General features: G+C 32.3%; 1 protein-coding gene across 1 annotated transcript in view; it reads left to right on the top strand.

The window, feature by feature from the left end:
- The window catches only part of LOC126970806 (head-specific guanylate cyclase), an 87,160-nt gene extending 72,730 nt beyond the window's left edge, over positions 1-14,430 (top strand). The window contains exons 9-15 of the mRNA XM_050816927.1: positions 3,758-3,937; positions 6,015-6,153; positions 7,529-7,695; positions 8,841-8,984; positions 10,659-10,813; positions 11,844-11,985; positions 13,025-14,430. Coding sequence (XP_050672884.1) covers positions 3,758-3,937; positions 6,015-6,153; positions 7,529-7,695; positions 8,841-8,984; positions 10,659-10,813; positions 11,844-11,985; positions 13,025-13,108 — 1,011 coding nt within the window. The 3' untranslated portion in view covers positions 13,109-14,430. The remainder of the gene's footprint in view (positions 1-3,757; positions 3,938-6,014; positions 6,154-7,528; positions 7,696-8,840; positions 8,985-10,658; positions 10,814-11,843; positions 11,986-13,024) is intronic.
- The last annotated feature ends 13,107 nt before the right edge of the window (positions 14,431-27,537 follow it).

The raw sequence follows: 27,537 nt of genomic DNA, 5'->3' as shown, positions 1-27,537 counted from the left end.
AGTATTCTGTGTTTTCCTTTTGAGGATAGTAACCCTAAAGAAACCGGGAAAACATACAAAGAAGAACAAATGTTTGAAAGCAGAACATAATAAATTATTAAAAGAAAAAATAAACGACATTCTTATACAAAAAGAAATCTGATAAAATACGACGTTAAACAGTCGCAATATAAGGAAATATTAATTGTTAGGTACATTATGCAATATTATTCGTACTTAATGAAGTCCCGGAGAATATTTTTAAAGATAACATTTATCATTGAAAAGAGCAAAAACATTTTTATTAAATTATAGCTTTGAGTAAAAATCCCTATTATATGACGAATCCACGCACTTTAGCGGAAACTTCACTTAATTTTCTTAAAGCTTGCAATAAGAATAAGAAAGAACCGTTTTAATTATGAATAATCGTAACTATTTTCATCGTTTTCATAAATTTTTCAATTTAAGCTTTTTGTTTCGTAGAACCATTATCAACAATATTATTTAATTACACTTTGATGTAATTTGGCGCTAATAGAGTTCAAAAATGAATACAGTATTAAATCGATTTAAATACGTTTTGATAATAATTAATATTCATAAACTAATTAACTGTAAACTTAATTGTATTTGATAATTCTACTTTTCAAACACACGCAAAATCAATAAAGCATCATTCGTATGGCCTTAAATCGTTACATTTTTACACTGACACAACCTATTTTTTATATTACTTAACCATTTTGTATTGCAGTAAGCTTGAAGTAATATTATGTTGTAATCATCATCATCATCCGGAAGACGTCCACTGCTGGACAAAGGGACATTTAGGATGATAGCTTGCTGAATGCGATTATACTTTTCAATATTTAGTAATGACTGAATTAAGATGACTAAATTTAGTCAAGTGTAATAAGCCTGTAACCTCCATTTTGTACAATTCACGCACACTTACAAAAAGTGTCATGCAAATCGCGAGTGTAAGACGTAGCTTGTCACGCACACAAAATTATTATTCCTGGCCTGTTCTTATCGGTTGTCTAACAACAAGAGACTCTATTTAGACGTATAAAATATCTAAGGTTTTAACACCTTTGTCTATAAACTACGATTATAATCTACGCTAAATAACATCTACACGGCTTCACTGATAAATAAACATTTTAATATTTATGCCAAACTTATTATAACTGTAAAAAAAATTGTATCTTCCCAGACAATGACTAAAATCTATGATTAGTTACAAGCTTTAATAAATACAAATATCTTCCTATACCATTTGTATCAGTTTATCACATTATTAACTAAAACAAAATGAGACTTCATTGATACGTTAGATCTTTCTTCATCAAGTATTCATGTAGCACATTGAACATAATATTCACACACACATATACTAAGTGTTACGTAGATATTTAATGATTGTAGATATGGAAAAGCGGGATCTTCTGGCACATATTATGTAAAACTTTGGATACCAATAAGTAAATTTGAATATCAATTGGACATGTTAATAATAAATAAAATATTTATTTTTATAATTGAGTGTGACATTCTTGAGGTAAATATTATAATATAGTTAATAAATCATTGTATTTGTTGGATGCAATCAATAGTTATGACAGTTATCACGACTATAATGTTCACGAAGCATTCTTACACAAACACTGAATTTGAAACTCTAAAGTTTTATACATTTAATATACGATAATGTATATTTATACTGTTCATTTTTATACATTAACTTCGAACATGTTTCATATTTTGGATGCAACATCTTACAAACTAATTTGTTATGTGCAGTCATTGTAGAATACTGACTTTTTGATGAGATTGTATGTTCTTCTCACGAGCTCTACTTTTTCCCCATATCGTAGATTTAATAATTTAAAAGAAATATTTATAGTGATGATTCGAAAGCGCTAATTATAAGCCATTAAGTTAAGTTTATTTGTCTTTGAATCAAAAATAATTTTGACAATTTTTTTATTTTTTTTATGGAATAGGAGGACAAACGAGCGTACGGGTCAACTGGTGTTAAGTGATCACCGCCGCCCACATTATCTTGCAACAACAGAGGAATCACAAAAGCGATGCCGGCCTTTATGGAAGGTGTACGCGCTTTTTTTGATGTCGATACCCATGTCGTATCGTCCCAGAAACACCGCACAAGGAAGATTATTCCACAGCTTTGTAGTACGTGGAAGAAAGCTCCTTGAAAACCGCACTGTAGTTGACAATTTATTAAATTAATGTCGCCAAAGTGTACTACTATTTGTATGTGATTAACCAAAGATGATAATATTAATTCAGTATCCTTTGTCAGATCTAATCTGTTCGTAAAGAATGTGCTTAGTTTATATTTAAATTACCATAACTCTAATATTGATCAGTTGGAGGATCCTTTGTACAAGATAACGCGGCTAGATGTGTCACAGCTGCAACTTTATCTACTGTCAAGCACTATTGTGTGAGTGTGCATCGGTTTGAAGACCAGTGGGAGGTTCCTTTACACAGGATGACGGCTAAATTATGGGTACCACAACGGCGCCTACCGAAACAGTACCTAATCTTTACACATTACTGTGTTTGGCTTTTAAAATAATCCTGAGTGGCACTGCATTTTAATGGACAGAGCGTATAATACGCGTACGTTCAGCTGAACGCCTTGCTGTCTCGTCCCTTATTTTCATGAAAAAAAAGTCTACCACATCTAGTGAAATTACTAGGTGATTCTGCAAGAAATTTAAGGTTTTTCAAGAATTACCTTTCAATATTATAAGAATAGATATGAGAATTATCGTTTACACTAAAAACTATTTCTGTTATGTACGATTTAAAGCGTTTATATTATAGTATATTGTTCTAAATATAGGTCCCACAACTGTGCCACATGGAGAGGAAGTAACTTAAGTATTGTAGATATAAGATTTTACTGAAAGAAGACATTATTTTAATAAAAAAATCAAACAGCGTTCATAGATGTTCCTAGCCTGATAGAACTAGGAATTGAACACGCTACACGAGAAAAAATACCCTGTAGTTTAATCATACCGATCGAAAGGCTCCATCATAATGCTTATTACTTGCTACTAATTAGCATCAGAATTTAAAGTAAAACCTTGGATTTTAACATTTTATGCAAAATTTTGTTCAGAAAAATTAAAAGCTGACATTATCATGTTCGATTCCCGATACAACCCGGCAATTATTTGAAAATTTATGAACGCAGTTTAAATTTTTCTTTTAAATTAAAATAAAGTCTACTTCATAAAATGTTACATCTACAATGTTTGAGGTACTTCTCCTCCATGTGGCATAGCTGTGACCGCCTTGTATGTTTGTGGAAACTTAAGAATACGTATTACTATATCTAAGTTTTTTTATGAAAATAAAGGATGAGACGAGCAGGACGTTCAGCTCATGGTAATTGATGCGCCCTGCTTATTACAATGCTGTGCCGCTCAGGATTCTTGAAGAACCCCAAAAATTCTGAGCGGCACTACAACTGCGCTCGTCACCTTGAGACATAAGATGTTAAGTCTCATTTGCCCAGTTATTTGACTAGCTACGGCGCTCTTCAGTCCGAAACACAGTTATGCTTACACATTAGTGCTTCACGGCAGAAATAGGCGCCGTTGTGGTACACATAATCTAGCCAGTATCCTGTGCAAGGAGCGTCCCACTGGTTAAAAGTAGTAAGTAGTTTAAAAGTATCTCTATAAATAAATTTAAAAACAATCTGTTTTTGTATCGTAAACTGAATTTCCCACAGGGCCTGGAGATAAAAGGTCAAATGGTTTTCTGTTCGGAATCCGACTCCTTACTTTTCGTCGGATCGCCGTCTCTAGATGGTCTTGAAGGGTTGACTGGGAGGGGGCTATTTATATCGGACATCCCCCTACACGACGCTACAAGGGACGTGATCTTAGTCAGCGAACAGACGAGGGCCCAGGTTAGTGACAGTTGCTGATTTATGGTTGTCGCATGTTGCGGTTCAATTTTGGAACAGAAACTCTCTTGAAGTAATACTGTGCTATTTATGACCAAGTATATTTTACAAGCCAATAATGTCTTTTACGTTGTTTGTCATATAAATTAAGCACCCCGCGTTAGCCAGTGAACTAGCTCATAGTCACGGACTAGAAAAAAAAGAAGGACTCCGCGCCGTGATATTAGCAAGTGAAGCACCTTTATGCTAGTATGTGTGCGGTTACGGGGTATACCAGTTACACAATTTTTTCTCCCTTAAATAATCATACATCCACAAATACTTTTATATTATTGTTTTTGCACTTTTTCATAATGCATGACGGCATTTTTAAAATATTTTATTGCGACGCCAACTGATCTGTCACAGACGGTGGCAAATCTCATAATGGCGGCCGATCGGCTTGTACTAGTGTAAGTGTGTGCGTGGGGCTATGTATTTAAAGGTTTACCGGCTTGTTTCGGTGCCTCGCTATTATGTAAGGTGACACGGAGTCCCTTTTTTTTATTCGTCCGTGCTCATTGTATGAATTGCCATATGTTATGAAATGTCATTGACTGAATTATTTGTATTGCGAATATTTTACCTGTTCTGTGGTTGTTCCCATACAAATTACGCGTGATGGCCATTCTAAAGTAATAATAATAATAATAAATCTTTATTTGTTGCAAAGAAAAAATACAATTTTGCTTAAAATTACCCTCGACCCCCAAACTAGGACAGCCCGTGACATGGGAGTCAGTCTCTTCCCAGTTGTGCATTCTAAAATGTCAAATAACAAACATCAACATATTTTAAGGTCTAACAATGGAAGTTATGCAACAAATTATGAACACAAAAACTTTTTTATATATAATTTAGGGCGTGTATTGTGTGTTTGTGTGTGTATGTGTGTGTGTATATGTGTGTGTGTGTATATGTGTGTGTGTGTGTGTGGTGTGTGTGTGTGTGTGTGTGAGTATGTGTTTAGCTTTTTATTTTTCAAATGCTATACCTGGTTTAAGTAGTGGTTATCGAATAAGATTTTCAGTAGCCTTGTAATTTAGGTTTCTTAACATGTTCTTGAGTTTATGTCTAAGTTCATATATATTACAATACATAATTTTAAGTTTTGTATTAATATTTCATTCTAAAGTATTTTACCTGTTCTGTGGCAAATATATAATATAGGAATTGCTAAGTCAAAAAATATAAGTTCCGGTTAAGTAATCACCAACAAACATATAGTAAAACCAATCCGGAGCGCGCTCCATCATATGGTATAAGTATTATTCCGATCGGTTCAGTAGTTTTCGGATGTTAACTGAAGGAAAAATACGCATGTCTATTTATTAGTATAGATTACTTTGGAGAAAGAAAGAAAACTCATTTATTCACTTAGGTCTGCACACAGTGTGCACAGTTTGATTAAAATCGGTTTATGTATTTAGGAGGAATAACGTGCCACGATATTTTTATATTTATCACACGCGTACCTGAACAGCAAGTATTTTAATCAAACCCTTCTCTTTTGTTTTATAGAGCATGTGGGGGATATTCACAATAAGCAGCAAGCAAGCAATAGGTCTTCTTTTAAACGCGAAGCAGTCCAAGCGATTGTCTTCAATTTTTCGCGATTGTTTTGTTTTCTTATAGAATCTGTGTATTCTGTCGCTAACAGCCATTTTAGTTTTGACAGAAGATATGCTGGTAAAACTATCGATAGTAAGATACAAGAACATAGGGCTATAGGATGATGCCTAACAATGCAATTCTTTAATCTTTAGCACTTGTTAATTAATATGATTCACTATTAAACGCGTTCCAAATTTGAATAAAAAAGAATTAAATTAGAAGATTTGAATGTATGTTTATGTATTTTTCATTTTATTTCAATTTTAGTATTAATGAAATTGGTATAGATTAATTTTAAAGCATATAATTGTTTTTACACATAATTTATATTATTTTTATTGAACTCAGAACTAATAAAATAATTACCCTTTTTTCATCTACCCTTTTTTTCCTTCTGCTTAAGCTATACTAAAACTTTGATGTATAGGATGGACTTCGTAAGAGAATGGACAAATTAAAAAACTCAATAATGGAGCTGAGCAAATCAGTTGCAAAGGAGAGAGAGAAGAATGTGAGTTTGCTGCATCTCATATTTCCTCCTCACATTGCCAAACGGCTTTGGTTAGGTAAGTTTTTAATTAGGATATTAAACAATAATCTCTTTTGCAGACTCATTTGTTATCAACTAATTGTATATTATATTCTATCAAAATATTTTAAAAACTATATGTTTCTTCATTATTAAAACAATTTTAAGTAGAGATATATTTATTTGAAATTAAATTTTAATATGTTTAATTAACCGCATGGTTTTATTATGATATTATTACTTTTTGATTGGTTATCATAATATTAACATTAATAATAATACCTAGCTTTAAACTACATAATAAACTTAGTATATAATTCGATACTCAAATTGAAAGTATGTCAAAAGTCCGAAATTCAGTAAGTTTCGGTTACGTATGAAAAACTACACAGATAAAAATTCAAAACAAAATTTTATTTTATTCATTAACCGTTCGAGTGACGTTTCGTCATAAAATGAGAGCTGAACAAAGCATACAAGATGTTATGACAATACGTCACTCGAACAGTTAGCTCAGTTGGGAGAGCTGGCACCGGAACGCCAGAGGTCGTGGGTTCGAGCCCCGCATCGTTCATAAAATTTTGTTTTCAAATTTTATTTGTGTATTAATCCTAGAAATGAAGGTTATCAGATTAAAAACATAACAAATTGTTTATGAAAAATAGTACGATTATAGAACGATGACTCACCATTACCAAAGCGAAACATGTCGATAAGTGAATGTAATTTTTTATTAATTACATTTTTTCTTCATAAGTCTTAGAGTATTGTTATTTCAAACTTTATGTAACAAGTACCATCAGTTGAATGTCGAGTTACTAAAAGATTGTTTATTCAATTACTACCTACCAAGGTTACTAGACAGGACCTCTCACTTGATTATTTGTAACACACATTGTGGCCAGCTGTAGTTAACTCACTTAGTCTACGCCAAGCGTTTGAAGCAATAACTCGCATTTTACTGCTGGGTTTTATTTAAAATATGCCTTGATATATATGATAATGAGATACTGATTTAAAACTTTCAAATAAGTACAATTCAATGAGTGGCGTTACATCTGTTATTTTTAAAGCATACAATTTTGTTGATTTAACTGGTAACGACATGTTATCGCAGTGACAATTGGCAACTTATTGAATTAATGTAAATGTCAAAGTGCCCGCTTTTCTAAAGTATAATAATGATATAATTTGTTTGGAAAGGCTTTTCTGTCGCATATGTATAATACATTATTTAAATATTGGCGTAACGTTAAGTGCTTTTTCTCCATCTCGAAAATACCCAACGTGCCAAAGTTTCACTTCAAAAAACAAAAAAACATTACAATTCCTTCAAGAGCATCGCATTCATTATAAAATTCTACTGAATAGATGAAATAGTGGAAGCTTCTAATAAATTGCTTTGGTTTTAGGCGAGGAAATAGAAGCGAAGAGTCACGATGACGTCACAATGCTGTTTAGTGATATAGTCGGCTTCACTTCAATCTGCGCGACGGCCACGCCCATGATGGTGATAGCGATGCTTGAAGACTTGTACAGCATGTTTGATATATTCTGTGAGGAGTTAGATGTTTATAAGGTATTATATTGATTGTTCACTTTTAAAAAAATATAAGTACCAAAAACAAGAAAGTCGAAAGAAAATTATGTTACGTGTAATATTCTCTTGCAACGTTTTCTTATGTACTACAAACTATTAAACTGTATTAATTTATGGATTTTTTTTATAATATTTAGTTTTTGTTCTTTCTCTCATACTTTGATGATATCATTAGGATACATTTAAAACTACCCAATAGTTGATAATTAGCAGTTTCCCTCAATAGGAGCCAAACTTGGGTGCATTAATGTTGTAAATAAGTTTTCATAATTAAATACATATTCGTAATTAAATGTATACACAATATTTCATGGAAACATACTCAAATATTTGAGTCACACGTTTTAACGAATGACCTTAAATAACATTGCAAATGAAATAAAAACATGTGAAAAATGGTTTGATATATTTTTTCGGTTCGTAGATCCTACAAACATTATTAAGTAATAAATTAGTCATAAAAGTACTCAGAATTCTTATCAGGACATACCAATAAACTGAGATTTTAATTATCAAATTCTCAAATCCGAATCTTTAAAAGAAATAACGCTTTGTAAAAAGGCAGACGAGGCTCTGGCTTCCTCGCTGTAAGAACAAGCAACACCCAACTCACCAGCTTATAAGTCTTGCGATTGATTGCCGATATTAAATTTGAAAAAAAGATCATTAAGAATTTTTAAACTGTTAACCCAACTATCGTTAAAGCTTTTCATCAACTTTTACTTTAGATGACATTGTATAACTCAAGCCAAGTGACGCATTCTAAGGCAATATGGTGGATTCCCAAGGATGATATTAATAGTTTTATATTATGCATGCAATATGGGTATCAAATGAAAGAGTTTGCTAGAAATAATTAATGTTACAATATTTAAACTAACTTACCACGTACCGGAAGGCGTAATGTTGGTAGGCCCTCCACAAGATGGGCCGACGATCTGGTCAAGATCTCCGGAACTGCTGATCTGCCCTCAACCAACGTATGGTTGAGGGCAGCGCAGGAACCATAGTCGTTGAAATCTTTGGGGCAGGCTTTTGTTCAGTAGTGGATGTCTTCTGCAAGCTGTAAATACTTTTGCGACAGCTATTTTATGGAAACTATAGAGTAGTAATATTGAAACCAGGTGGAAACAATTGGAGACGCATATTGTGTCGCAAGTGGTCTTCATCGCAAGATTGACACACACGCTCCGCAAATTGCTTGGATGGCTTTGCGAATGGTGGAGACATGTGCTCAACACTTCACACACGAAGGCAACCCTATCAAGGTATGTTATAATCTAAATTTAACGAAGCATCTTAAATATAGATATCCTTATTTTTTATTTGTTTTTTATGAAAATAAGGGACAAGACGAGCAGGACGTTCAGCTGATGGTAATTGATACACACTGCCTATTACAATGCAGTGCCGCTCAGGATTCTTGAAAAACTCCGAAAATTCTGAATGGCACTACAACTGCGATCGTCACCTTGAGACATAAGATGATAAGTCTGAGTTGCCCAGTAATCTCACTAGCTACGGCGCCCTTCAGACCGAAACACAGTAATGCTTACACATTACTGCTTCACGGCAGAAATAGGCGCCGTTGTGGTACCCAAAATCTAGCCGGCATCCTTTGCAAAGAAGCCTTCCACTGGTAAACCTTATCATGGTCACTCTGCAGTTAACCCACCCTCATTTGAAAAAACGTCGAACGGAGCGAGATATGACATTTTTGTACATCTCTCTCTCTCCATTTTTTGTTAAGAAATATTTACTTGCAACGTCCTAAAGTTGACACTAGATATAAGCCATTGTTTTATATCGCATCAACAAGTACTAAATATGTTCTCAAAATACTTTTATATATCGAGCTTATAATAAGTATAATGTAAAATTTTATAATATTAATTTACATACTTGCTCGATCACACAGTTTAAAATATATATTAGAGATTACTTGTATTTATAATTTGCTTTAAGCTAGCAACAATCCGTTTGTTGTTTTTTTCCTTCGAAAGTTTTGTAATCTTTTTTTTATTTATCCTCTGTTTGATTTCTTACATGATATGTATATCAGTGGAACCTTTATTGGTGTATAACATCTTTAATGTATTTTTGTGAATGTTTTTAAATACTGTTTGTTTCCCAAATTGTAGATGTGTGTTTGTATATCATCTATGTCTAGTGTTACAACAGGAGTTCTTGTTGCTAGCTTAAAACCCACGCACCTTATATCACACCAAGTGCTTACAACTAACTCTCCTACCCTCTAATAATAAAACGTAATTGCTTTTATTACTACGTTCAAAATAGAAATATTCTCAGTGATATAAGATTTGATGCTGTGTCTAAGACTAACTTAAATAAAACCTTGCTGAATCCATCATTCTTACTTTATAGTTATTAGATATGAAAAAGTTTTTCTACTCTGCACTGAATCTATTCTGTTTTATAAGTTCTAATAGACCTAAATACCCACAAAGCAACACACCACACATTGGAGTAGTCATCTCTGGTATGGCGCACCCAATATCAGCTCGAACCATTTGACCGCATGCAACGCAGAGCTTCTCGAATTATAGAGGATTACTAAATAAATTAATACCTTAATAAATTACTACGTGTCTGTGCCTAAATACAAAGTTTCTGGTTTTATCATCGAAAATTACGAATCCCATACAAACTTCTATCCTCTATTTCAATCTCTCCATTTATTTTTTCGCAATTAAAGGTAGCCTATAACCTTTTACAAACTCTAATCTATCTCTGTATAAACATTCATCAAAATCCCTTCAGCGGTTTAGACGTGACAGCGTAACAAACTAAACATTTATAATATTAATAGGGATTTTAAAAGTACCTACGTAATATTGGTATATGTTGTACTCGACTCGAACTTGACTGTTTTCTTATTCTATAAGTTTTTGAAGAAATTAAACAATTATTTATTGATACAGATGCGCATAGGGCTTCACACAGGAACGGTTCTGGCGGGAGTCGTCGGTAAGACGATGCTGAAGTATTGTCTGTTTGGACATAACGTCACGCTTGCGAACAAATTTGAATCTGGATCAGAACCGCTAATGATTAACGTTAGCCCTACAACTTATGAGTAAGTATTATTCAATTAGTTTGTTAATAAAATGTTCTGTTAATAATTGTATTGTCTGTAAGTTAGAACGTAAACTTGGGCAAAATTACTCTTAAAATTTGAACCTTCGGAGAGGTTTTACCAAAAACTGCAAAATTTATTAAGTTTTAAAATATCTTTCGTAGATATTTATTTGATAAATATTGCAAGAAAAATGAGTAAAATTTATTGAGTAAAAAAAATTGAATAGCTTCTTTAAAAAAAGTAAAGTAAGCAGAGAAAAAAATAATAATTTCTATTTAATACATTGCAATATTAGAATCATTAAGTAATGACACTTCCTATAATAACGCTGTCACAATATACGAGTCATAATGAGCGAATAAGGATTCGTTTCGACCATTATGAAGTATTTAATATAACGAAACCGTCATATGAGAATTCACATGATATTTTGGGAAGTTTTGTTATTAATTACAGGTATTGGCATTAAGATGAAAGAAAGTGTCTTAATGGATACAAATAATGTTGATTGAAAACACATTGCGTTTTCATATTATATTATTTAAGAGTATCCGTATTTCAAAAAGGATGATTTGTTGATTTGTTTTAAGTTTTAAGGTAGTGTAAAGTATAATGAAAGAAGCACTGTGAAGGAAATATAATAATATACTTGACGATAAAAAATACAAAATATCTACATTATTTTAGGCATGGTCTTCTAGGATTTATTTAATTTTTTATGGTTAAATGTTTCTGCGCATCTAAATTTCATTTCATTAATAGTTATCGGGAATGATTATTGCGTTAATTAATAATTATTAATGAAGATATATTTCACTTATTACTGCTTGTGATCTGATCATATGATCTGCAATTATATGGAAATTATAATACCTAATAGATTTTAATAACTTTCATTTTAAATAACATTTAGTACATCGTTCAATCACACAGAAAAAAATATTTTGTAACAAAGACAAAATTGTTTGAACTTTATTTTCAATATTAAAGTGTTAAGAGTTGAAGCTATAAACAATGTTTACTGCAGTTGGCTCGTAAAATTCCCGGGATTCGAGATGGAACCACGCGAACGCTCCTGCCTTCCCAATTCATTCCCTAAGGATATACCTGGGACGTGTCACTTTCTACACAAGTACACTCATCCAGGGACTGATCCGGAGGCCTCTCAAGTGAGTAACTTTGTACAAATTCTATTGAAATTCACCGATATTGACAAAGGTAAGAATTGAGTTAAATTTTAGGAATCTACCATTGAATGTTTTCTTTTCATTTGGAATTTATTATATTTTATTTCAAAAATACAGACTTAGAGATTCAGAATTTATTTGTAGGTATTATCTAAAAATATATTCCTGTGAAATTTGATATATTGATATTATTTTCTCATTAATAAAATTAAGTAATACTGATTCACTTTGTAAATTTAAGTAACCTACATTGCAGTTATACTTTCTAGACAATTATTTTCCCTTTACTTCTGGTTTGAATTTTGGTAATTTCTATTCCTTTCAAAAAAGATGCATCTATTATAATAACAAAACCATTAGTGATATCTTCTACATAAACAACGTCGAAACGAAACGTTGGGTGGTTAAAACTTAGTATCCTGTAGCACTTTTATTAAAACGTAATGCACTGTTCTAGAGGAAAAAGCATCAGAATATATTTTATCCTCAAATTATGAAATTTTTAAGGGGGTTGGGACATTTTTATGGGACAAAAGAAAGGGAAACGTCTACAATTCGTTTCTGGCACTCGCCGGCCGCTGCCGCGGCATGCTACGCTCGGATCGTGCGTTGTTTTAACTATTCTAATATAACGGACTAAAACTCTATCAACTGCAATATTATTTACCTTCGCGCTACGGTATATTAAGTCCACCCCGTCGGGTTATATAAATATTAATAAAAAAATGCAACTTGTACGCAATAATCTTATGTAAAAATACATTTACGCGTTTTAATTAATTCAAAGTATTTTCTTTATATAGATCAATATAATTCAGTTCATTAAAAAAAAAGTAGATAGATCATAACATTAGCAAATGACATGTACGAGTAATCGTTACGTAACAATTTGATTAAGGAACACACTTTGTAATTACGATAATTTTATCAATAAATCCTTAATAGTAATCTGGACATGTATAGATACGAACTGCCAAACAGACTTACTATATTAGACTATTAATCATCAATATTATTTTAGGTAAAGCACATACAAGACGCGTTAAAACACTTCGGTATCGGACAGATCAAACCAGCTGAACTAGAAGCCGATGAACCAACGTAGTTCCTTAACATTTACATTCCTAATTAGAAAATAAAGTATAAAAGTATTGTTCAAAATATGGAATATATTAAATAAGTAATATTATATATAAAAACTAATTACAAACAATGATATAATTGATAAAATGTAATTGTAAGTATGCTAAAATTACATTCAAATTATTATATAAAGATTAATAGATATAAATTCATCATCTTAGCATTACCTAATTTGTACAGAATTAGATGATATTTCAACTATTAAATTTACAGTGAAAGCTTAGATTACGTATTGGTCTCCGCTGCGCTCCAATTAGATACCGCACTACCTAAGAACAATAGCTTTTTATTACGGCTACTGTTAGATGCTTGTATGCGTGGCATCTTGACACTTAATAGCATCTATAAAATTTTATAACATACGCTTCGTGTTATTTTAAATTGAAATTAATAAAATACTTAAGTACTGATGATATGTGATACCAGTGTCTTTCTCATTTCTTGTAGTATTATTTTTACAAAGTTTTAGTACGCAACCTACATACACACAACATAATTTTAGTTTCAATTATTAGCAGTTTAAACGAACATGTAGCACGTCAACGTCACACATTGTTCGAGACTGGCTCGAGTACGCCCAATTGGGTGTAGTATTATTTGCCGCACTTTGCGACTAAGCCTGACAGTGGTATGTAGATGGAGCGTAGCTGACACCAATCCATAATCTAAGAGTAAAACATTAACTGGGTATTTATGAAATAGTTGTTTGTCAAAAATATGAATATTATTTATTAGACCTGTTAAAATATTATAATAAAAATGTTGCATATAAATATTAAAAGCCATTTAGTTTTTAAGAATTCCTTAATTGTTCCTACTCAGGAAGTAGAGTTACTAACTAACGTAGAATACATTTCTGTATTGTGCAGTCAATGAAACATCGGATCAGAACGTTCAGATCTTTTAAAATCAATCGTTTTTACCTATTTCTTTAATCGTATATAATCAGTTAAAATAAAAGTAGATTTATAGAAGCTTGATAGTATAAGTGTACATGAAATTTATCCGGGATTAATACGACTTACATAGGTAAATATTGTCCTAGTCATTGTAGTTTGTATTATATATTAGTGCTTGTAGATGGAAAACGCGGATTAGTCAGTAAAATCATATCGTTACATAAATACTAGATAAGTTCTGTGATTGTTATTTCTGTGTGTGATATATTTCTAATGAAAAAAGAAAGAATAACTTTAGAAAATTGCAGTTATCGAGACTTTTAAAAATCTTTTCATGGAAAGTAGCTTACAATAATTATATAATTCGTGTTGTGTTCTTAATTACATTCATACATATACATACATATATAATACATACATAAGTTTTGTACATAATAAATAAATAAATGTTTTTTTTGAATTTGTCATTCATAATATTATAAAGAATTATTTCGTAAAATATGCTCCCTGATATTATAATGAAATTGTTTCACAGCAGTACTGTCAAATCGTGCGTCAGTAAATTCTCTTAGAGAAAATATGTTTATACAAAACAAATACTACAAATAAAACTAATTTTGGGTCACACACACACACAACTAAAAAGTGACAGGTGCGCGAGAAATGATGCACACCAAAAACGTTACTATCCCATTTGATGAGTAGGTTTTACTCTCCATATTTTTCTCATACTGGGCGCCTTATATGAAAATCGATTATTAAGGAGTAAACTATTAAGATTTTGTACTTTATTTTGAGCATATAACAATTCAATGCAGTTCCGGGTCAAAAAGAGTTCGAACCAAAATGTTTTCGCAGTACAGCTTACAGCGTTGTCTTACCAATCGAAATCGAATTTATCATTTTGCTACGATATAACTTGTATGCTACAAATGTGATCCTTTTGACGTTTGATAAAATCATTTTAACATTAATGTAAATTAAATATAATATAGTAGCTTCATTTTATAACTGAATTCATTGCATTATTAAAAATATATTATCTCTTCTATGTTACATTGTACAAATTATATAAAACGTGTTCAAAGTTCAATGTATATGTGAATATATAGTAATATTAAAATGTTCATTTAATAAATTGTAAGTATTAAATAAACCTGATATAAAAAAATATGTGTTATTATGTACGGACGTAGAAATTATCTTTGGCATAGCAAAATAAATATAATCCAACCAATTTATTCTGCGTGCCAATATTGTACCTTTGTAGAAACACCAATCAAGTTATAAAAGAAATATATTAATACAATTGGTAGAGGTTTCTCAACTTGAGAAAAAAATACTGTGTACACATCCACAATTAATATTTTTTAAGATATTCACATAAACTTATAGATAGACTAGAAATCACTCCACACTATACTACGGGAGACTAAACGATTATCTTTTTAGTTACAACTTACACAAGTACAAATATTTTGGCACTGTGCGCGCGTATTGTAAAAATCCTCTCTCATCATTAGAAATATTATAATTTGTGCCATAAGAAGTAAAACTAAAGAATTGTGTACTCTTATAAATGTAGCGTTAGTAAATATGTCTATACTAATGTCAAATATTCGCGTGCCACTGTGGACTAGCAAGGGAGTTACTCTGGTACGTAAATATATATAAAATGTTCAATATTAAGCCTCACCAATAGAAAAATGAAATCTAAAATGTCGCCTTGTACTAGAAAATTACATTAGAGCAGGTGAAGAAATAGCAATGTCCTAAAGAATCTGATCATTCATATAGAACTGACTTTTTTGCACTCCGTACTGCCGCGTATGAGGCTCAGATTTTACTTACGTACAACTTAGCTAAGTGTAGTGAAATATGACCTTGACTTTTGCATTGAGCTGTCTTAGCTTAAGCTCAGTATAATTTCAAAAAAGAAATCTAAAGATTATGCTAAACTTACACTCAGCTATGAATAATAAGCGATGCAATGCTTACTGACGAAACGACCTATTGGGTAAAGTCTCATATACTCAATGCAAGGTATATTATTTTAAATCTGACCTGTTCCAACGTCATATGGTGAAGTAGAAAGATTTCTTAGTTAATTTATCGCTTGGCACTATTATTAATACTTATGGCCACCTGCGCCATCATAATAGTTATTTATGCAACTGTTGTGTAATAAGGGGTATTAAGATACGAATGTGGGTTAGGGTGATAATAGTACTCGTATCACATGAGTGTTTTAATATCTAATTATCAACAGTTGCATACAAGACTTTTTTTTTTATTTACACCCATAATATGAATCCCCTATAAAATATTCTAAACCAGTTAGCTTACTGCTAACATTAAAACAGCCAGTCCGAGTAACCATAATATCATCCAAAGTAGTGTTATTATGAAAAGAGATGATAGTATAAAGTTGTACTAAATTTCATTACAACCCTCGTTTGGATGATGTAATGGTTATTAGTACATTGGTTGTTTTAATGTTGGCAATAAGCTAACTGTTTTAGAATCTTTGAGGATTTAAAGCACGGGTGTAGATAAAGTATTTTATAAAAGGTTTCCATAAGGACTGCAAACGTCAGTGTAAAAAAAAAGCAAAAGTAAAATCCTTAGATTAGAATAATCCTTTGAGATTTGATTTTTCACATGCAGTCCATAGTTATGGGGTATTTATTCAATATGGAGTAACAAATATAAAATGCTTGGGCCACCGATCATAAAATGGCGCGAGTCTTTGATAATAGTATAATTCCCTATTTTAAGTGTTGTATTATAAATATTTGTTGTATTATAATATTAAAATGTAGACAAAACTATTTGAAATCATGTGAAAGCGTTCGTTCTAAAATAGTTAATATGCTTGTAACCTTAGTGTTCCGTTAAGGTTGTAGATGTTTAAAACTAAGAGATCCCTTATTAGCATAATAAGTAAAATTAATGTCTGTGATGCATTTATACTTGCAAAATATCACCTTTTACTGCATTTAAGAAGTTTAGTCATAAATATAATATCTAGTCATTGGTAGTTTTAATGTGTTATTAATTGTTATTGTACAAACTGTGATTTAATTTGTTTAAATTTTGAATAAGCTTTCAATCATATATCTAATTGAGTTGTTATTCATTGATATTTAAAATTATATCCATCGTTTCAATGTATTAACTCTCGCTTATGACGATTTTGTGCAAATAGATACTGTTTAGTTCAGAGTCTCATCAACAAGTATGTATTGATAATATTCATTTAAATGTAGTATAAAAAATATAACATGATTCTAAAAAAAATTAAATGTTTATTTGATACAAGTATTTTTAATTGTTTTTACAACGACAGTAAGTTAGCAGGTGTATCTATTTACGTGAAGAATTTCCTTAGTTTATGTTACATTTATGGCTGGGCCGGTGTATTTGACGACACTATCATGTTTTTTTTTAGTGAAAATAAGGATCCCACTGATTTCCAATTAGTTTAAAAATACTCCTTCAGGTAAAACTCCAACTAAAAAGTTTGATGTAGTTAAAACGAATAACAAAACTAATAATCAAGTAATATTTAATTTTATAATTCACCTCAATCAACACATTAAATACATCCAAAATTTCAATTTCAATCAAAGTTCCTTGGTTTCAGATATTTTCCTGTTCCACCATTTTCAGGTCAACTTACTCATTGCAGACTTGGCCATTCTACTCCCTTTCAGAGCCTCCTTGATTCAAGATCACTCAGTTAACCGGTTCGAGCTAGTGTGCCGGCTCTATCTAATATTAAAACTTTGGTCTTTCATCTAAATTCTCTTAATTTAGACCGAAAATCAATGTGTTTCGATCTGGAGATTTTTTTATGTATCTTGGAGAGGGCATTCTTAGTTGGTCTGCAGTCTATGATGATTTACTTGTTGTACTTAGTCTTTTGTTATTTGTAAAAACAATCTATAGCATTTATAGAAATCATGGTCGGAAATCTTACTACATGATTATTATCAAATGTGAAACCTAGTCATCATCATCATCATCTGTTACTACTAAGGTTTAAGAACATTCAGTAATAGGATTACTTATTTTTTTATTATATAGGTCTTAAGGCTTTTCATAGAAAACAATGGGTTTCAAGAAACGTACACATTGATTGTGATTGTGTAGCTGAAACAGACTTTGAAAGCGGAACTTAGTATATTACCGTGTTCTAGAATCTATTTTCCTCTTAGTATATCCTTAGAAAAAATATTGACTATTGCCAGTACATTGGCCTACGTCTAAAATATATTTAAAAAATTGTATACAAAATCAACAACGGATCAGCCTTGCTATCCAACGGGGTAATGCTGCCAGTATTCTTGGTACGCTTCCACGTAATGATAGTTTTAATTTTATGTAGTCGTAGTATTGTAAATATAGTTATAAGATTTGTTTTGATTAAATACCTACTTATATAAATCAACATTATAATATAATGTATTATTCTTCTATTGTTTATCTAGAGAAATGATTGTATACTAGTAATAACGTATGTATTAATTACTAAATTCAATCCATCAGTGTCAATAGGCTTTAAGTTTGTCATTATTATTAAGAAGAGTGTAGCCTAAGATCACGGCCTTCTATTTAGAAAGTATTTACAAAAATAAAGTAGAAAATCTTATATTTCATATTATATAGGCGAAAATAATCACGCTGTATTTTCTTCATTAGAGACTTCTTGCCCTAAGAAATCTATAACTGTGAATGCACTGTTAGTGACTATGAAATAAAGGAACTCTTTGATATTTATATTGTTTTATTTTCAACCGACTTTAAAAAAGAGGAAGTATACAATTCAACCGTTTTATTTTTTTTAAGAATAAGCGACAAGACTTGTAAACGTTCACTCGCTGGTAAGTGATACGCCCTGCCCAGTGATGTTCTATACATAGAGATAAATCAGGTCGTATAAAAACAAAGGCGAAATATGAAATATGCCACAAATTACACCCATACTAAGCTTCGAACGCTATAGCGATACATTGCAGTATTTAAACCAGTTGCTTAAAATAGTCTTGGCCAATAAGCAGCAATGTAAAATAATTATTCAGTTTAGATTCAATTCAGACAGTGACAGTTGATACTTGATTAGGGAGAAAAGTGTGCTTATATCGTCTTTAAGCACACTTTTGTCGTTCCGATATAATGATAAAGGCATAAAAGCATTTATTTTCTCAAAATGTATTACTTTAGAATTATTTTTGATTTCATTTATAATACTACTGCCAATTCGGAAATAAATCGCCCTCTGAGAGAGAAGAATCGGCGCAAGAAACTCTCCCAGTATACTTTTTTGTGCTCTTTTTAATATATTTTTTTTATGATAATAAGGGACGTTCATGGGGGTTCAGCTGATAGTAATTGATACGCCCCGATCATTACAATGAAATGCCGCTCAGGATTTTTGAAAAACCCAAAAATTTTTAAGGGTCAGTTTAGTCTTTAGTTTAATTTGCCCAGTAATTTCACTAGTTCGGCACCCTTCAGACCGAAACACAGTAATGCTTACACATTTCTGCTTCACGGCAGAAATAGGCGCTGTTGTGGTACCCATAATCTAGCAATTTGTGCAAAGGTGCCTCCCACTGGTTAATATTGCCCGATTGTTAGCGACCCTACCTACTAAGCTAGAGGTCCCGGATTCGAATCCCGGTAAGTGAAAGCATTTATATGATGAATATGGATGTTTATTTCCGAGTCATGGATTTTATGTGTATATATGTATGTTTAAGTAAGTATATTGTATTAAATATATCGTTGTCTTGCAAACTATAACACAGGTTTTGCCTAATTTGGGGCAAGAAAATTTGTGCAAAAGTGTGTCAATATTATTATTATCTAGATGTCGTTTTTCCACAATGCTGTTTAGAAGATTCATTCTTCTGCGTACTAACAAGCTGTGGAAAGAACTTACTTGTGCAGTATTTCCGGGACGATACGACCTGGGTACCTCCAAAAAAAGCGCGCACACCTTCCTTAAAGGCCGGCAACGTTCCTGTGAATCCCCTGATGTTGCAAGAGAAAATAATTGAAATGTTAATTACTCGCGGGACGACTGCCTTTTAATATATTACAATTATTTGCGAGGCGACTTTTACATACATATGCATACATTACATTGATTCTTAAGTACCTATACAAATGATTTAATTTTTCTTTAGTGTAATGCCGCCAATTCTGAAAAAAAAAAGACTGACCAGTCTCGTGACAGATTTTGGGGAGACAACACGTCCTGAGGATGCCTCGTGTAGAGGCGAAACACGTGTCGAATTGTTTTAAAAACAAATATTGGCGGAAGTAACACTAAAGAAAACTTAAATCATTTGTATAATTATGGATTTCCGCAAAGTAACGCCTAATTCAATAAATTTTCTTGATTCTTAAGCTTGCAACGCTTCAGATATTGACGTACTTGTACAGCAAAGGCTTGCAAAATATTGGCAATACGAAAAAAACAGAAAATCAAGCGAACATGGTGGACACAATATATTTTATTAAAATATTTTATTTTAATTTATTTAATTTTTTATGGAATAGGAGGACAAACGAGCGTACGGGTCACCTGTTGTTAAGTGATCGCCACCGCCCACAATCTCTTGCAACAACAGAGGAATCACAGGAGCGTTGCCGGCCTTTAAGGAAGGTGTACGCGCTTTTTTTGAAGGTACCCATATCGTATCGTCCCGGAAACAAGGAAGTTCATTCCACAGCTTTGTAGTACGTGGAAGAAAGCTCCTTGAAAACCGCACTGTGGAGGACCGCCACACATCCAGATGGTGGGGATGATATCCTAACTTGTGGCGTGTCGTGCGAAGATGGAATTCGGCGGCAGGTATCAGGTTAAACAGCTCTTCGCAGATTAAAAAAACTATTTTGAGTGGTTGGTTGTAGAATGCAGTATAAAGGCAGAATACTGAAATTCACCATATTAACGCGTTGTCTCATGTATCGATAAATACTAAATCACTACTTACTTCCTGACATGTTAACGCATCTATGTTACTTCTAGCACCTTCTTATTAAGAAAAAATGTGCAAAAAGTGCTTCGAAAATGAGGGGCACAAGTGTATCTTCACAAGTGGAGCATAACTTCAGTGAATACTATCATGATCAGAATATTTATATAGCGAGTTCGGAACGGTATTAATAATAATAATAAATTATTTATTTTCGACCAAAAAAGGATCATAACGTGTAAGTAGCAAAGTATTTTATAACCTAGTGATAGTAAAAGATATCTTAAAATCTAAACCTTCGTAATCTAGGACAGGACCGACTTGTCAGCACATATTGTATCAAACAGCAGTGGTTCAGGTACTGACAATCGAACCTGTGAGAAAATGCCCTCAGAATACGCAACAGGGACATACACCGCTTACGCATAGTCGCGTAAAAATAATCTACGCGTGCCTCAGTAAACATCCCCAACGCCCTGCAATATCGTGGCAGCCCCAAAAACATTCTGAACGCATTATAGCGAACACGCAGGGCATTGTACTGCTTCTGTGCATAGTCGACCCACGGACTCATATAAAAAGAGATGCACTAAGCTTCGAAGAGTGTAATTTTTACTGGCACAGTACAGCGAGCAAATCTGCGAATGATCATATTCGCCCTTATAGACAACGCCCTGCACTCCCTCTCGATATCTACATCATCCTTTAGGTCAAAGGTAACCAAATGCCCTAGGTATTTAAATTGATCCACTCTCTTCAGTGGTGTCCTATACAATTTGATTGTCGGAATAAGGGATGGGAGTGGTTTCCTCTTCGCCTGAATGACCATGCCTGTATAAAACTTTGGTAAGGGCTCTGCAGTTGAGGTGCTGAGACTGAAATAACGCTTACATATTGCTGAGATCCGGGTACATTTATTTTTAACTTCTTCTCGTTATCTCGTACAAATTAATCAACTTAGTTGTTATCTGGATAAATTATTTCTCATAGTATTGTAATCAAGTTGCGAAAAAAAAGAATCGGCTGTATATAAACTAGTTGTAGGGGTTCCTTATAAAAATGTGTATACTCCCTTCACGCGACACATCAAACTATCACGAACGCTCTCGTCAACAGTGTTTTTATAGACTATGTATCAAAGAATTAGGTCTAGGAGGTTTCTTTGCACATCATACTAGCGGTGCCTTTTCATGCCGTAAGGCATTCTTTGCAAACATTATTGTGTTTGGGTTTAAACGGGTTAATGTGACTGAACATCTTGTCGTAATTGTAATGCCGCACAGAGTTTTGGCTTCAATATGACCTGAGCGATACTGCATTGTGTTAATGGGAGGGCGTATCACTTATCACAATCTTGCTCGTATTAAAAATTTTTTCACAAAAAAAGATAGCATCGAATGCACAATTTAATTGAATAAATTTACTACAAAAAACGTTTCACTTTATTTCACACACAATTACAGGTCCTTTGTGTGGATTGAGTTTTATGGTTTTCATCAATTGCTCTTTTACAATAACGCTCTCAGGCTTTGATGGAATTATCAGACAGAGTGGATTCTTTTATGATATTCATTGAGAGACACGCAGGCTTCACTCGATCTTGATTGCCCTATCGTTTGCGCATTTCTCGGAGCAGAGTTTAATCATTATAATGACATCACATTCATCAGGGCACTACTGTCGAGAGATTGGATGAGATAACGCCCACGCATTGCTAACATCCTGGTAAATTTACGCTGAAACTTTTTCTTTTTAACCTACTTTAAGAATGGAGGAGGTTCTCAATTCAACTGTTTTTTTATATTTATTACCTCTGAACTTTCAACGGGGTGAACCGATCTTGATAATTATTTTTTAATCTACTTTAAAAAGGAGGAGATTCTCAATTCAACAGTTTTTTACAAACTTTAACTTCAACCAAAATTATAAAACAATATAAGAATATGCACTAACAAGTAAAAACGTACATTGCGTTTTCTTGTACAGCTTATAATCAATTTATATTCTCTATTCTATTCTCCGAAGTAGAATTGAATGAAAAATATGTGTTAGTAGTAAGTAGTACAACTCTCGCCTCTTGCCTCGTCACGTCGCGCGTACGACTCAAGCACATCTCACAATTAAGCATATATATCTCGTAACAGACCTATCTTTAATGATACTGAAAGGAAACCTGTTTTTTTTTAAATTGGTTGTTTTTTATGTTAATTTAGTTTTCGAATATTATTGTTTTGGTTTCCTCGTTATTATATTTTTCAAAAAAAAACGTTATTTAAGCTTAACTTTATGTATAACAAGCCCAAAAAGGATATGTGATAGATTCGATTGATTTCCTGAGCCCTATGTCTTGCCATTTGTCTCATGGCACATAAAGACTTAATATATTTTTATTCGTATTGTTTTTGCACCTACTTTTACTTTTAAAAATGAATAGAAATAGAAAAGTAAATATTTTCGTTTTCCAAAATGTTTCAATATAATAAATCGTAAATGATATATGTATGCTCATTTTCTCGGAGGGTCTCTGAATAGCGGGGATCTAAGATTATTCATGTTTTATTTGGGAAACTTGAAAATCTATTGATTTGTTCTCTTTTGTCGTAAAACAAATTTAATAAAGCGTCTAATAAATTCAAAATTTATAGAGAAATATTACCAGCAACGTTGCAGTAGTTTGATTTATTATTTTGATTTAAATTAAAATAAGTTGGGTACTCGCTGTAGCTATAGCAGAGGCGCTTTTTCAGCCGTGAATTAGTAGTCCGGTCAATCTAGACATTCGAGGGTACATAGAATCACAACAAGCTAAAAATCAGTAAATGCAGTAATCAGTTCCAAAAGTATCCATATAAAAAAAAAACAACCGACTTCAAAAACACTATTCCAAAACAATAGATAGAATTATAGATTTATGCAATAAAAAGTATAAAAAATCAATTACGTATTTTTTTATAACCTAATACATAAATAATTTTAATAGTTACGATTATTGTTATTTTTGGAATCAGTGTCCTTCCGCCGCGACCCGCTCTCGCCTCTCGCCTCAAGCACATCACTTATAACTATGAATCTATACTATAATATTATAAAGCTGCAGTGTTTGTTTGTTTGTTTGTTTGAACGCGCTAATCTCTGGTACTACTTGTCCGATTTGAATGATTCTTTCAGTGTTGGGTAGTCCATTTATCGAGGAAGGCTATAGGCTATGTTTTTTTTTCAAAATTAGGGATCCGTAATAAAATTGCTATTTTGTAACACAAGGTGTAAAATCGAAAACCTATTTTTGCGTGCGCTGCAAAAACTATTGACAATAGAACAAATTTTATTACTTATAAAACTATCGCGTCAATTATACTTTATATGGCAAAACAACGTTTGCCGGGTCAGCTAGTGTAGTTATAAACCTATCTTGAATGACACCGATTTCTAATCTAGCCGGCATCCTGTGCAAAGGAACCTCCCACTGGTAAACTCTTATAAGTATTCACTTTTATAATTTAGATATATAATATATATATATAAGAGGTATATAACATGGAGCATGAATGAGCAGGAGTGGCCTCATGTTTCCCCAAGTTGAGCTGAAGGTCTAATCTCATTTAAAACTGACAAAAAAAGTGCTTAAGAAATGAAGTTTCATTTAAAATGACGGACAATGCAAACTCAATTCGTCTAGAGGGGTTTCAATACGATAGATACGTCGTAGTTATGGAATACTTTAATCATGATTTAGACCCTCGCCACAAAGCCTTTAAATTTTAATTTTATTATACGCCATATTAGTAAAATATTAACTGAAATTAAAGTAAAGTATTTACTTGAAACTTTAATTACGTTTTGTTAAACTTAAGCTTCAAATATATTAATGTACATTCAAAAAGCCGGCTTATTTTTAATGTATTCTATTATTTTATATCAATACTTTTGCTAATATAAGTAATATTTTCTTTACAACTTATGCTTAGGGGATATTTTTTTATTGAAAATGAAGGTATTTTTAAGCCTTATATACTTCTGATTTTAATATCAGATTACCGTTGATCTTAAGAATACGGATATAACATAATATATCAACATGTTTTCATGAAAAACACAAATCTGACATTCAAATTTAAGCATCAATTTCCACAGTGGTCACAGAAGATAAAACTCAGAATGTTTTTCCGCTAGATAAGGTCGACTTGGAAATGGCGATGGCTGTGTCACGCTACTTTCATTAATCGTGTCTCATGAGGATTGTATCCCTTGGACAGCTTTGCTTGTCTCAAATAAACTACAGATCAAATGTTCGCCATATAAAGAGTAACGACCTGTGTAATTATGTATTTATTGCCCATTGACCCAAAAAAGGCATTTGTTCCTCAAAATTGATTCATTTCCTTTTTGATGTCTTTTCTAATATACTAGATACTACTACCACTTCGGAAACAAATGGCGCTCTGAGAGAGTAGAAGCGGCGCAAGAAACTCTCCCAGCATTATTTTAATGCGCTCTTTTCAATAAAATTATATAATATTGTACAGCCATTTCTATCGCTATAAAATAATCACAATCTAGTCCCAGGCTGTCCGATTACTTAGATATTCAGCTGTGGAGTAATAGGATTTACGACAGAGCCATTTTTTAAAATAACATTTAAATTTATTTATAGATAATGCCTGAACAGTGGCCGGGATTTTATTATAGAAGTGTATACTAAAGTATATTTACCCTTAAAGCTATTATGTATCTTATGAAGCCTTCTAGAATTAGTTACAAGCAATCCCTTATTTCTAGTGTTATAAAAATGAAAATCACTATTATGAGCAAAAGGTGACGATTTTTGTGAACGTATATTAAATTTTCATAAATGTACTGACAATGAACAGTCATAATATTTATTTCTTAAATTTTTCTTTGAGACTGTCAATAACCAAGTTGATATATAGCACGAACAGCTCTCTTTTGCAGAGCAAACACTATATCAATATCAGCAGCATGACCCCACAGTAAAATACCGTACGTCATGATGCTTTGAAAATAACCGAAGTATACTAATCTAATTTATTTATCTATTTACTCTATATACAAACACTTTATCGCATAATGTTACAGAGCATTTGTGATTCCTATACTAAGCATATATTATGTAGATAGAAGTGTAAACTAAGATTTTACTTATACAAAATGTACACATGCAAATTAGATTAGTTCCAAGTTGAGTGTTTGTAATCGAGAGGAGCAACAAAATTACTTAGTCACTCGACTACACTAAGTGACTTCCCGAGATCATTAAAACTAAATATAAACATGTTATATCGAAGGATATGCTTCTCTAGATGTGTTCGCTTGAAGATTTGTAGGAAACATATTACTAAGGTTTCGTTCATAGTCTATTTATGAGCAGGCTGTACCTTATAAAGGAAAATCATTCCTTCAATTCAAATGTTCAAAATGACATTAAATATTGTCAAAGATTTTTCCACCACTTGGGCAAATAATGAGAACAAGTAACAAAAAACTCATTGCCACTATTTTAAATCTATATTTACAATTTCGGCATTTTACATTTCATATATTTTATGCAATGTAAAAGTAAAAGTAAAATCTTCTTGCAACAACAATGCATGTACCATACCATAACTTGTAATATTAAAATAAGTCACTTACTGGATGCGCTGCAATATTTATTTTTATTGTTATTTGTTTGTAACTAATTTATGGTCGACGATTCCTATAGACAAAGAAATACCATGCCATAACCGACGCATTGTCATCTGTGACGTTAAAATAATGACAGCTGTCTAATTCACCGCCTGAAATATAACAAAAAAATAATTACAACGTAGTGTTTAAATTCTCTTTGGTCACAGCAACTGAACAATATATAGATCGCACGCAAATAGTCACATACGCTTTAACAATCGTAATAAAATTACGCAAGTGCTTCAAAACTACAGAACAAGTAAAATATATAATTAAGAAGTTCTCAGTGTTACGCATCGCAAAAACCTTTTTTTACGCTCCTCCAAAGAAGTCGGACGTACATTTTACCACCAGGAATTCCTAATATAGTATATTAGGGGGCCCCAGCTGCAGAACATCGCGTCCAGCAATACCAGTTACGTCGGCATATTATTTAAGCCATAACTTATTTCGCAATAAATAAATATAATAATCATATCTTAACCACGGATGCGCCTGTACACTTACTTTACTAGATATACATAACATTTTAGGTAACTGGATTATAAAGTTTATACCATCTAATAAAAGCACGGAAAGCTGCTTCATAAATTGCTCTCATAAACCCTAATGTCCTCGACGTACACTTCGCGGTATACACAAATTACTCATCATGAATATTAATACTGTGGCTAGTTCAAAGTGCCGGATCACCCGGGCTGGCTGACTGTTATGCAAATTCATGATTGTTAATCGCTTGCTTTTTGCTCTTAGCTAATTCAGTAAAGTTTGTTTAGGCAGATTTTGATTGGTTTAGCTCAGATTGAGTGCAATCATTT

The sequence above is a fragment of the Leptidea sinapis genome, chromosome 22 (assembly GCF_905404315.1).
Source record: "Leptidea sinapis chromosome 22, ilLepSina1.1, whole genome shotgun sequence".
NCBI classification, from domain to species: Eukaryota; Metazoa; Arthropoda; class Insecta; order Lepidoptera; family Pieridae; genus Leptidea; species Leptidea sinapis.
This window is presented reverse-complemented; position numbering and strand designations above follow the sequence as displayed.